This window comes from Schistocerca nitens, chromosome 6 (genome assembly GCF_023898315.1).
Source record: "Schistocerca nitens isolate TAMUIC-IGC-003100 chromosome 6, iqSchNite1.1, whole genome shotgun sequence".
Taxonomy (NCBI): Eukaryota; Metazoa; Arthropoda; class Insecta; order Orthoptera; family Acrididae; genus Schistocerca; species Schistocerca nitens.
Window position 1 is genome coordinate 498,059,087 of NC_064619.1, and position 13,745 is coordinate 498,072,831.

General features: G+C 40.4%; 1 protein-coding gene across 1 annotated transcript in view; it reads right to left on the reverse strand.

Moving 5' to 3' along the window:
* The window catches only part of LOC126262359 (adenylyltransferase and sulfurtransferase MOCS3), a 175,106-nt gene that overhangs the window by 99,565 nt on the left and 61,796 nt on the right, over positions 1 to 13,745 (reverse strand). The window contains exon 3 of the mRNA XM_049958944.1: positions 9,093 to 9,195. Within this exon, the coding sequence (XP_049814901.1) occupies positions 9,093 to 9,195 (103 nt within the window). The remainder of the gene's footprint in view (positions 1 to 9,092; positions 9,196 to 13,745) is intronic.

Genomic DNA, 13,745 nt, shown 5'->3' on the forward strand with positions numbered 1-13,745 from the left:
ACAAGCATACAGTCAGACAGTCTAAAACTGCAAGCTTACTCCTGTTAGCAAACTGACAACACTGTGTGTGGTTTTAGCAGTTGGACCAAACAATACAACTTAACTGAAATGAAAGTCAAACAACACACCACCACTGCCAACGAAACAATGTACTGATGCAGATTAATACGGTCATAAACACTTTCATAAATGAAAGATGGACAATAAAGGTCATATAATAATGTATATGTAGTAAAAAGAATGACAATTTCATGTAAAAACCAAACGTGTAAATATGATGGTACTCTCGAGACAACTTTATGTAATTATGAAATGTGTAAATGTAATTTATGAAACTGTACTCTTAAAATTTAAATTTTCAAAAAGGGCTAACGCATGTCCAGTGACAAAATAAACCTTAACAACCAAACCTCCTCTTCTGGTCTAGTAATAAAGGAATAAATTCCTGGCACATACTACGATTTTGATAAAATATGAGAAGGAGAATGTAGTCATAATGCTGCTTCAGATGAATAACATTTTTTCTTGCAATATTATAAGACATGATAATTAAATGAAGACCCTAGGCTGTCGACAGGCATTGAAATACATCAACGGGTGCAGTTGAAAATGTGTGCCCCGCCCGGGACTCGAACCCAGGATCTCCTGCTTACACGGCAGATGCTCTATCCATCTGAGCCACTGAGGGCACAGAGGATAGTGTGACTGCAGGGATTTATCCCTTGCACACTCCCCGTGAGACCCACATTCCCAGCTTAATGTCCACACAGATTTGTTCTTTTGGACATGTCTGAAAGAACAGATACCATCTTCATACGAGGTGTGGCTAGAAAAAAACTGGACTAGTACTGGTGAAACAATAAAACGAATGCAATAAGGCTGAAAGTCGCGTGGCCTGTCACGTGACTCGCTCCGCCTACTGCTCGAGTTTCATCTGCCTCCTGCACTCAGTCTGCCCGTGGCATCTGTTTTAAGTAGTTGACGTTTTCTCTGTGCGTCGGAAAATGTTGAGTGTAGAGAAAGAACAGCGTGTTAACATCAAATTTTGTTTCAAACTAGGAAAATCTGCAAGTGAAACGTTTGTAATGTTACAACAAGTGTACGGCGATGATTGTTTATCGCGAACACAAGTGTTTGAGTAGTTTAAACGATTTAAAGATGGCCGCGAAGACACCAGTGATGACACTCGCACTGGCAGACCATTGTCAGCAAAAACTGATGCAAACATTGAAAAAATCGGTAAACTTGTTCGACAAGATCACCGTTTAACAATCAGAGCAGTGTCCGAGTTAACAGGAGTTGACAAGGAAAGTGTTAGGCAGATTCTTCATGAAAGTTTCAACATGAACAAAGTGTGTTCAAAAATGGTTCCAAAGTGTCTCACAACTGAACAGAAGGAACGCCGAAGAATGATTTGTTCTGACATCCTGGAAAACATTGAAAGTGATCCCACCTTCTTACAAAATGTTATTACTTGCGATGAATCGTGGTTTTTTACTTACGATCCCGAAACTAAACGCCAATCGATGCATTGGAAAACTCCTGGTTCTCCACGACAAAAAAAGCACGAATGTCAAAATCGAAATTCAAGGCAATGATGATTGTTTTTTTTTTTGACATCAAAGGGATTGTGCACATTGATTGGGTACCAGAGGGACAAACAGTGAATCAGCATTACTACATTAGCGTCCTGGCTACCCTACGTGAGCGAGTATGGAGAAAACGGAACGATTTGTGGAGAAAAAAGTCATGGATCCTTCATCCACCCTACTTACCTGATTTGGCCCCCTGTGACTTTTTTCTTTTCCCTAAAGTCAAGTCAGCTTTGAAAGGAACTAGATTTGAGACTGTTGAAGCAGTAAAAGAAAAAGCGACGGAAGTAATGTATGGACTTACCGAAAATGATCTGCAGCATTGCTATGAACAGTGGAAAATTCATATGGAGCGGTGTAGAGACCGAGGAGGAGAGTACATTGAAGGAGATAACATGAAATTGTAAATAATTGTAAATAAATGTTTTTTTCCAGCATCAGTCCGGTTTTTTTCTAGCCGCACCTCGTATAGTTAAGGCTAACCGGCCATTGGCCTTCTTCTTCTGTGCTGGAAGCACACGCATTGCCCAAACTCTTACGGGACTCGGTAAGATTGTCTGCCGCGAGTAATGAGTGTAATGGGCAGGGGCACTACGAATGTAGTGTGTGGACATTAAGCTGGGAATGTGGGTCTCACGGGGAGCATGCAAGAGATAAATTCCTGCAGTCGCACTATCCTCTGTGCCCTCGGTGGCTCAGATGGGTAGAGCGTCTGCCATGTAAGCAGGTGATCCCAGGTTCGAGTCCCGGTCAGGGCACACATTTTAAACTGTCCCCGTTGACGTACAATGCCTGTAGACAGCTTAGGGTCTTGATTTAATTATCATTTCATTTTCAGAGCGCTGCATGGTCACCAATGGTATCTATTCTTTCGGACACGTCCAAAAGAACAGATACCATCTTCATATAATATGATAAGACTTTTGTACTGTAAGACGGCATAAATATAAAATGCAACTTTCCTGTGTACAGTGTTATAATATCTATCTCTGCATACTGTCATCAATGGAACTGAACTGATCAATGTCAGTATCAAGTGGAGGCATACACTGATGTGACAAAAATCATGGGCTAGAGATACGCACATATACAGATGGTGGCAGTATTGTGTACACAAGTTACAAAAGGGCAGAGCACTGGCAGAGCTGTCAATTGTAATCACATGATTCGTGTGAAAAGTTTCTAATGTGCTTATGGTCGCACAACGGGAATTAACAGACTCTGAATGTGGAATGGTAGTTGCAGCTAGATGCATAGACATTCCATTTCAGAAACTGTTAGGGAATTCAATATTCCAAGATCCATAGTACCAAGAGTGTGCCAGAATACCAGGCATTACGTCACACTATGGACAAAGCACGTTGATGGCGACTCTGTAACGGTGTGGGCCATGTTTACATGGAATGGACTGGGACCCCTGGTCCAGATGAACTGATCAATTGGAAATAGTTATGTTCAGCTAGTTGGACACCATTAGCAGCCATTCATGGACTTCATGTTCCCAAACAATAATGGAACTTTTGTGGATGACCATGCACAATATAAATAGGCCACAATTGTTTGCAACTGGTTTAAAGAACATTCTGGACAATTCGAGCAAATCATTTGGCCATCTAAATTGCCCAACATGAATCCCATTGAACATTTATGGGACATAATTGAGAGGTCACCCTTGCACAAAATCCTGCACCAGCTCCTTCATCAATTATGGGAAACTACAGAGGCAGCATGACTCAATATTTCTGCAAGGGACTTGCAACAACTTGTTGAGAAAAACTTGTTGTGTCAGTGCTATTTCAGGTTGTTGCACTATGCCAAGCAAAAGGAGGTCTGACACAATATTAGGAGGTATCCCATGACTTTTGCCACCTCAGTGTATGTCATGTATCTAGGAAGGATGAAAGGAGAAAGAAATTTCCTTTTTTCTTCACAATAAACTTCGTTATTTTGTAACCATTTACAGCAAACTGTACATAGTAATAATAGTAACTAAAGAAACATAATATCTCTGAACTTATAAGTACAAGTCAAGCATTGGTTACATTAATTTTTTTAATTAGTGTCTTCTGCCTGTATGGGTCATTGCTGGAATGAGTTGAACAAATCAGCCATATTAACATTCTGCCATCTTTGAAGGATAAATACACAAATTTTTATGAACATAATTAGTTGTTTAACTAATTTCTTTATCAGCCTGATACAAGAAAAAGGATTGATAGTGTACAGAAGTTGCAGCACAACGAGGCGAAATAGCATGTCCAATTACCAAATCCTGTCTACACTGGAATAATAAATGATTTGTTTTGGCAGACCACGATTAATTTACAGAGATTGGAAGGCTACAAAATGAAGATGTAAAATATCGATCTGTTAATTTCCAGAAAAATCAGCACCTACTGTTGCTTACAAAGGACAATACATTTAACTATTAAATTGTATAGAAATCATTGTAAAAAAATACATCAGTTATTCTTTCAGTTTCTGTAAGGGACACCTAAATAATATAACTGACTGCAGCTTGAACACTTACCTTGCTAGCAGGTGACATCAATTCTGGTGTACTGTGTATGTTGTCTGAAGACTCATGAGAGTTGTACCATTATCTAATAGTGTGGTCTTGCAAACATTTTCCTTTATCCTTTGGGGGGTGGACTCCAAAAATATTGTCTAATTATGTACCACAAAGGAGTGTAGACTCATGTAGAGTCTGCAATATTTACCATGGCCTTAGCACCCTTTGTCTTCTCTGCAGGGAAGTACCATCTTTCCTTGTTACAGGGAAGTACCAATTTTCTGGCTGGAATTTAGCTCATACAGGAGAGTCCAAAACAAATGGTAATGCTAATACTGGCAATTCTGGAGTACAAAGAACGTCCTCTGTGAGTGTTCCACCATAAGAGACCTGGTGTGGATTGATGATTGCATCAATGTCCTAACGAGTTCCTAGATTAATGTTACTAGAACATAGTTTATTAATTTTTATAGTATTTTGTAGATCTTCTTATTAACAGGTGGCATCTGATAAGGGTTAGAACTGTTCTCTAAAGGCTGGTAACATTAAAATGGTGTAAGTTTTGTGCAAAGGGAATTTGTACTTTTTAGATTTTTCTGATCAATTATATGGTTGGATATGAATAACTTTGTAAGCATACTTAACTTAACTATAGCAACATAAGTCAATCTTATTCTCATTTTAGTCATACACAATGAATTTAAGAAGAGGTCTGTGGGAGTGAAGATGGAGCTGTTCATCCTGTAGCAATTGATGAACACCTCTCTCTTCTGGCCCACCAGTGAATTACTCCGCACCCCCCCCCCCCCCCTTTCCCCTCCCCGCAGATGGGCCCTGTGGCAGGGAGGGGAAGGTCTTTCTTTGGGGACTGTCTTCTATTCGTCTTTGGTTCTAGTAGTCCTAATCTTCCTTTGCTTTTCTTACTTAATCTGATGGGGTACCGTTCTATGGTCCCACAATTCTTATTTGAATGGTCCATCAAATGAAGTCTTCTATTTTCTGATATATTCAAAACCTGTTTTCACAGCTCTGCTTCAGTTGAACCAATGTCCAAATAGCTTCTAGCCGAAATATTTTGTGTAGTTGGTAAGGACATAACATTTATCTAAATAAGAAATCATACCAATCTTCACATTAAAATATTTTGTGTTTGTCAATATGAAGCAAATATTTTTATGTAAATGTGAAAAAGAAATAAATTAACTAAGTACTCAAAAGAAAGAAAGCTGGTTCCTTTAGGATTTTTCCTTTGATGAGCTGGAGTAACACACACACACACACACACACACACACACACACACACGCCTATGCCCCTGCTTGGTGCCACCTAGACTGACAGTGCCACTGCTATTTTGTGGCAGACAGCCTGGTTGAGGTGGGAGTAGTGTAGTGTGGGGTGGGTGGAGAGAGAGGAATGAGGGAGGCAGGGAGAGGGTCTGCAGGTGGGTGGCTAGAGGCTTGGAGGGAGGCGGCCAGTTTGGTGGCTAGGAATGAGGGATGAAGGTGTGGCAGGTATATGAGCTGGTACTATTGTAGCAGGTAGTGGGAGGCGGCACACACAAAAGATGATCTGGAACATAGATTGGAAAATGGACAGTGGTTTACCTGAGACTGGGACCAAGATAATTACAGGAGTGGAGGATGTGTTGCAAGGATAACTCCCATCTGTGCAGTTCAGAAAAGATGGTGGTGGAGGGGAGAATCCAGATGGCTTGAGTTGTGATGCAGCCACTGAAACCGAGCATGTTGTGCTAAGCTATGTGCTGTGTCACCGGGGTTAGCTTTGTTCTTCACAACAGTTTAGCAGTGGCCGTTCATCCTGGTGGAAAGCTGCTTGGTAGTGATACCAACATAAAAAGGTGTGCACAGGTTGCAGCAGAGTTGGTATATAACATGGCTGCTTTCACATGTGATCCGGCCTCTGATGGAGTAGGATAAGCCTGTGACAGGACAGGAGTAGGAGGTGCTAGGTGGGTGGATTGGGCAGGTCTTGCACCTTGGTCTGCAACAGGGATTATGCCCTTAGACAAGGGGCTGGGAGTGGTATAAGTGTAGGGTTGGACTACGATGTTGAGAAAGTTGGGTGGGTGATGAAATCCCACATTAGGAGGGATGGGAAATATCTTGGGTATGATCCTCATTTCAGGGCAGTATGACAGATAATCAAAACTCTGGTGAAAGATATGGTCCAGTTGCTCCAGTCAGGGGTGATAATGGTTGACGAGGGGAGCACTCTTTTGTCGCTGATTATTGGGGGTCGAGGGAGGATTAGCTATGAGCCAAGATATGGCACAGGAAATCTGTCTGTGGGCTAGGTTTGGGGGGGGGGGGGGGGACTGGCTGTCTGTGAAGGCCTTTGTGAGGCTTTCAGCATACTGAGTAAGGGAGTTCTTGTCACTGCAGATATGTCATCCACCCGAGCAGCTAGGCTGTAGGGGAGGGATTTTTTGGTGTGTAAGGGATAGCAGCTGTCAAAATGCAAGGTACTGTTGGTGATTAGTGGGTTTAATGTGGCCGGAGGTGTAGATGGAGCCATCAGAGAGGTGGAAGTCAATGTCCAGGAAGGTGGTGCATTTATTAGAGGGGGCAAGGTGAAGTGGATGTGAGAAAAGGTGTTGTTGTTGTTGTGAAGGAATATGGAGAGCATGTCTTGGTTCTGAATCCTTCAATGAACCTAAATTAGATTAGGGCTTGGGAGTTTTGAAAGGCTAGGAAGGTTTCCTCTAGATGGCCCGAAAAAGAGGTTGGCACAGGAGGGTGCCAAGCAGGTGCCCATGGCTGTGCTGAAGATTTTTTTGCAAACCTTCACTTTTTTTGTAAACCTTCAGTTCAAAAGAAAAGTAGTTGTGCATAAGGATGAAGTTGGTAAGGTGTTATACATGCTAAATTCCTACCAGAAAATTGGTACTTCCCTGTAATAAGGAAAGATGGTACTTCCCTGTGCAGAGGACAAAGTATGCTAAGACCATAGTAAATATTTACAAACTCTCCACGGCTCTACACTTCTTGATGCTACATCAGTAAACATTATTATTAGGATCTATCCCTTAAAGGGTAAAAGAAAATTTTTGCAAGACCACACTATTAGATAATGCTACAACTCTCATGAGTCTTCACACAACATACACAGTACACCAGAACTGACGCCACCCCGTAGCAAGATGTAGTCTTCAAGTTGCAATCAATTAAGTGTTTCAGGTAACCCTTATGGACACTGAAAAAATAATGGACTTCTTCCTTTTATTTTTAACAATGATTTATATACAATTCTAATAGCTAAATGTATTGTCCTTTCAGAGTAATTGTAGGTACTGACTTTTCTGAAACTAGTTAAGATCAACATCTTACCTCTTCATTTTGTGGTCTTCCAGTCTCTGTAAATTAATCATGGTCCATCAAAATGAATCATGTGTCAATCCTGTGTCACCAGAATTTGGCAGTTGGAGGTGCTTTCTCACCTTGCTGTGCTGCAACTCCTGTACACTATCACTTTATCAATTCTTTTCTTGTATCAGATTGATAAAGAATTAGTTAAATAACTAATTGAGTTTATAAACACACTTATACTTATCCCTCGAAGTTCGAGTTATTATTACAGAGTGTTAATATGGTTGATTCGCTCAACATATTTCACCAATGACTCATACAGACAGAAGAAACTAATCAAAAGAATAAATTTTGGTGAATGCTCGACTTTTCGTTATGACTTCAAAGATATACTTTATTAGTTAACATTACCATGTACTATTTACTGTAAGTGGTTACAAAATAACAAAGTTTATCACCAAGAAAAAAGAATTTTTTTTTTCTCCTTTCACCCTTCCTAGATACATCACATACACTGAGGTAACACAAACGTCATGGGATACCTCCTAATATTGTACTGGACCTCCTTCTGCCTGGCATAGTGCAACAACTCCACGTGGCATGGACTCAAAAGTTGTTGGAAGTCTACTGCATCTCCTGCAGAGATACTGAGCCATGCTGCCTCTATAGCCAACCATGATTGGTGATTGTGCCAGTGCAGGATGTTGTGTACAAATTGACCTCTCGATTATGTACAATGACTACCTCTTCCAATGTTCTTAAACTCTAAAACCATCACTTCACTTCTTGTACACCTTACCACCTTATGTCACAACATGCAGCTGGGCATGACATGCTCAATTTCAATGGCTGCTTCACAACCTAAGCCATTTGAGTCCCTCCATACACCACCAGCTTCTCTGAACTATGCAGACGGGAGTTATCCTTACAGAATATCCTCCGCTCCTGTAATCATCCTGGCCTCAGTCTCAGGAAACCCACTGTCTCCACACTTCCACTCAACAGTTTCTCCTTCCTCCATCCCATCACACCCGACCGATTCATGTCCCCACGTCACCTTCAGTGTGTGCTGTTTTCCACCACCTGCTAGAATCCTACCAGCCCATATACCTGTCACTCCTCCCTCCTGCATTCCTAGCCAGCAGAGTCACCAACTCCCTCAGAGCTGCTAGCCACTCACTCCCAGTCCCTCTACCTGTCTACTGCCTCGCTCCATTCACCCCACTTGACACTACCTCCACCACAATCAGTCCATCTGCCACAAAATATCATCGGGACTGTCAGTCTAGCTAGCATCATGTAGGGGTACAGTGAGTGTTTGTGTATTTTACTCTACCTCATCACAGGAACAATCCAAACGCTAGCAAGTTTTTTCCTTTTGTGTGCACCTATTGACAACTCAACACTTCTGCTTGTCAGTGTGTGGTCTCCTTTAATCTACAGCATTTACATTGTACAAGAACTTGCCTAGAACATAAATATCCTAACATTTTATCAGTAAAAGATAAATAAAACTTTTTGTTATAATTAAGCGAAGGTTGTGATAAACATACACACAATCACATGCTCCCCCAACCCCTCAGCATACACTTACACACATGCATGCAGATGCTCCCCCCCCCCCCCCCCCCACACACACACACCTGTTGTTCATAATTTACCTTTAACTCCAATGCCAGGAACTATTATTTGTCTGCTAAACCTTGAAATTTCTTCATTACTCAGTTTTGTCCTCTCAAAATTCTTCACCATCTCTTCCAGTTGCTAGAACAAACAAAAGCTCCATCAACTGATTAATAAAACAAAGAAAACAGAAGAAGATAAATGGCACTTAGAAGCTGAGACAGTGAATAAATCTGGTTCTTAATAATTAGAAACAGTTACATGTCTGTCTCTCTCTCTCTCTCTCTCTCTCTCTCTCTCTCTCTCTCTCTCTGTGTGTGTGTGTGTGTGTGTGTGTGTGTGTTCTGATAGCTGAGCTTGTCCACATGTGTTTATCTACTACTCAAAAACTTCATTTTATGAGAAGTGTTGTCTTTTTCACTTTACTGTAATACCTGCTTTTTAGCTATTACAGTCTGTTTAACACTGATACGGATACAATGACTGATATGGATACAATGACTGCTACCTTTGAAGCTCAGGTAAGTGAAACATCTACAAAGACACTATGCAATAAATAAACAGAAGCAACTGCTTGTTTGGATGATAGGCAGTGGAAAATGGCAAAGCTGGAATGTCTAAAGGAGGAATTCAAAGCTGTAAAAGAACGAATGGAAAAGATAGATGCTGCTTGTACGCAAATTAAAGAAATGTTTGGAGAAAAGAGAAGCACCTGTATGAATATCAAGAGCACAGAAGCAAAGAAGGGAAAGCTGAGAGTTGGAAGGAATATATAAAAAAGCTATACAAAAAAATACTCAAAGACAATATTATCAAAATACAAGAGGAAGTATGGAAAGATAATATGGAACGTATGATAATGCAAGAATAATTTGATAGAGCACTGAAAGTTCTAAGTGGAAACAAGGTACACGGGTAGATGACATTCCCTCAGAATTACTGAGTTTCTTGGAGAATCAACCATGATGAAACTACTTCATGTGGTATGCAATAAATATGAGACAGGGTTCAAGAAGACTGTAATAATTCCAGTTCTAAAAAAATGCCAGAGGGGGCAATGTGAATGAGACATGACACTGCAAGAAAAATATGACAGAGAAGAGAGAGACCTAAGATGAAACAAGGTCCCTCACAATCACTGAGATCCTTGGGACAACCAGTCATGACAAAACTATTCCTCTGGTATGTGAAATATATGAGAGAGGTGAAATACCTGCAGACTCCAGGAAGAACCTAATAATGCTAATTCCAAAGAAGGGAGGTTCTGAAAGGAGTGAATTCTACAGAATCACCAATTAAATTTACAGAAGAAGGCAGCAGTTGGTATTGAAGAAGACCAGTTTGCATTCTGGTGTAATGTAGGAACATGTGAGGCAGTACTGACCCGATAATTCATCCTAAAAGATACGATGAAGAAAGGTAGATTTTGGGAAAGCTTTAGACAATGTTAAATTGAATACAGTCTTTGAAATTCTGAAGGTGGTGACTGTTATGACCTTCAGTCCAAAGGCTGGTATGATGCAGCTCTCCATGCTACTCTATCCTGTGTAAGCCTCTTAATCTCCAAATAACTACTGATGCCTACATCCTTCCTGTATTCTCTTTTGGTCTCCCTCTATGATTTATAACCCCCCCCCCCCCCCCCCCCCCCCCCCCAACACTTCCCTCCAGTACTAAATTGGTGATCCTTTGATGTCTCAGGCTGCATCCTAACACCAGATTTCTTATTCTAGTGAGTTTGCACCACAGATTTCTTTTCTCACAAATTCTATTCAATACCTCCTCATTAGTTACATGATTTACCCATCCAATCTTCAGAATTCTCTTGTATCACCACATTTCTTGCCTACACTGTTTATTGTACATGTTTCACTTCCATACATGGCTGCACTCCATACAAATACTTTCAGAAAGGATTTCCTGACACTTAAATTTATTGCACTTGATGTTAACAAAATTCTCTTCTTCAGAAATGCTTTCCTTGCCATTGCCAGTCTACATTTTATATCCTTCCTACTTCAATCATCAGTTAATTTGCTTCCCAAATAGCAAAACTCATCTTCTACTTTAAGTGTCTCATTTCCTAAGCTGATTCCCTCAGCATCACCTAATTTAATTCAACTACATTCCATTATCCTCATTTTGCTTTTGTTGATGTTCATCTTATATCCTCCTTTCAAGACACTGTCCATTCTATTCAACTGCTCCTCCAAGTCCTCTGCTGTCTCTGACAGAATTATAATGTCATTGGCAAACCTCAAAGTTTTTATTTCTTCTCCTTGGACTTTAATTTGTACTCAAAATTTTTCTTTTGTTTCCTTTACTGCTTACTCAATATACAGATCGAATAACATCGGAGATGGGCTACAACACCGTCTTACTCGCTTCTCAATGACTGCTTCCCTTTTGTGCCCCTTGACTCTTGTAACTGCCTTCTGGTTTCTGTATAAATTTAAATAACCTTTCGCTCCCTGTATTTTACCCCTGTCACATTTAGATTTCCCTTTCCTCAGCCTATCTTCTATGAGAAGTTGTTGGATCAGTATTGTCTTGTGTGTTCCTACATTTCTCCGGAATCCAAACTGATCTTCCCTGAGGTTGGCTTCTACCAGTTTTTTTATTCTCCTGTAAAGGATTCGTGTTATTAATTTGCAACCATGACTTATTAAACTGATATTTCAGTAATTTTCACACCTGCCAAGCACCTGCTTTCTTTGAAATTGGAATTATTATATTCTTCTTGAAGTCTGAGGGTATTTTGCTTGTCTCATACATCTTGTTCACCAGATGGAAGAGTTCTTGTCACGGCTGGCTCTCCCAAGGCTATCAGTAGCTCTAACGGAATGTTGTCTACTGTATTTACTCGAATCTAAGCCGCACTCGAATCTAAGCCGCACCTGAAAAATGAGACTCGAAATCAAGGGAAAAAAATTTTCCCGAATCTAAGCCGCACCTGAAATTTGAGACTCGAAATTCAAGGGTAGAGAATAGTTTTAGGTCGCACCTCCAAATCGAAACAAAGTTGGTCCATTGTAATATTAGACACAATTTAGGTCGAATCAATGACGATACAGCTACAGTAGTGTGGTTCGAGTTGTAAGTTTAGCAGTTAAGCTTTACCAGGTAGCCACTGCCATGCGTCAGGCGCTCCGTCCATATTTATGCGGGTACCGGTACCCTTCCTTTTTCACGTGCATCATCAGGTTTGAATTGATTGCTTATTTTTCTTTGATCTGATAACTGCCGTTCTCTTTGTTATAGGTGTTTAGTCACTCTAAAATGAAAACGCGTTACTGTACTGTGTCATGCATTGTTTGCCGCATTCTGATAATGAGTGTTTACGGCCTGTCGCCGCTCGCGGCATGGCTTATGGCTTGCTTTTGTGCGTGCTACAGCCGCTTGAAAAAGAGAGAGAGAGAGAGATAGATAGATAGATAGATAGATAGAGAGAGAGAGAGAGAGAGAGAGAGAGACTGCTATTTGTTGTTACTTACACTGCTGCTTTCTTTGATAATGATCAACAAGAACCAAATAATAGACTGCGTATGATCAAAGATGTTCTGAACGAGAGTTTAGCGAAAATTTTTGCACACGCCTCTTTAGTACATAACATACTGCACAGAAATTAGTCATCTTAGATTTAAAAATCTAGTCAATTGCCGTACTTTATTTCTGGCTGTATCACTTTTAGGCACAAGAATCATACGAATATAAACTTGACATGATATGTACATTCTTCCACGTTTGCTGTTGTCTCATCTAGGTTCGTAGTTTATTAGGCAGACAGGATTTAAATGAGATAGCAGCAAACACGAAACAATACATGGCAAAATGTTTATGTTTGTATTATTCTTTTGGTGAAGAGAATACTGCATGTGATTCACAATTCATAAAAGTTACTATTAGCAACTATATCTTCTCACAGGTAGGAAAAAATTCAGAACGTAGAGTTGGCCATATTGACAAACATCCTGAACAGTCTTGCCAGTCGGAATTTCGTATTACATTGAAATGCTGCTACATTCGAAGATGAACAATACGGAATTTGTATTTACTTCGTTAGATAATGTATGAAAATGCAGTGGTCGAAACTCGGGGTGGAGAAAAAAGCTCGTCTTCCACCTTTTTTTAAATTTATTTACTGGCACAGAGGTTTTGGCGCCAGTATTTATCTTTGTGCCTGCAAAGCATGCCTGTGTAGCGCTACATATATTCGACGGCAGAAGTTAGTTGTGGCGGCACCTACCAACATTTTTCAGAACTTCCACTTACTTTGCACTCGATTCTAAGCCGCAGGCGGTTTTTTGGATTTCAAAAATCGGAAAAAAAGTGTGGCTTAGATTCGAGTAAATACGGTACTCCTACGACCTAGTTTCGACTTTAGTCTTTCAGTGCTTTGTCAAATTTTTCACACAGTATCAGATCTCCCTTCTCATCTTCAACTACATCCTTTTCCATTTCCGAAATACTGCCCTCAAGTACATCTCCCTTGTACAGATACTCTATATATGCCTTCCATCTTTCTGCTTTTCTTTCTTTGCTTAGGACTGGTTTCCCATCTGAGCTCTTGCTATTCATATAGGTGGTTCTCTTTTCTCCTGGTCTTTAATTTTCCTGTAGACAGCATCTATCTTACCTCTAATGATATACGCTTCTAAATCCATACATTTGTACTCTAGCCATTCCTGTTT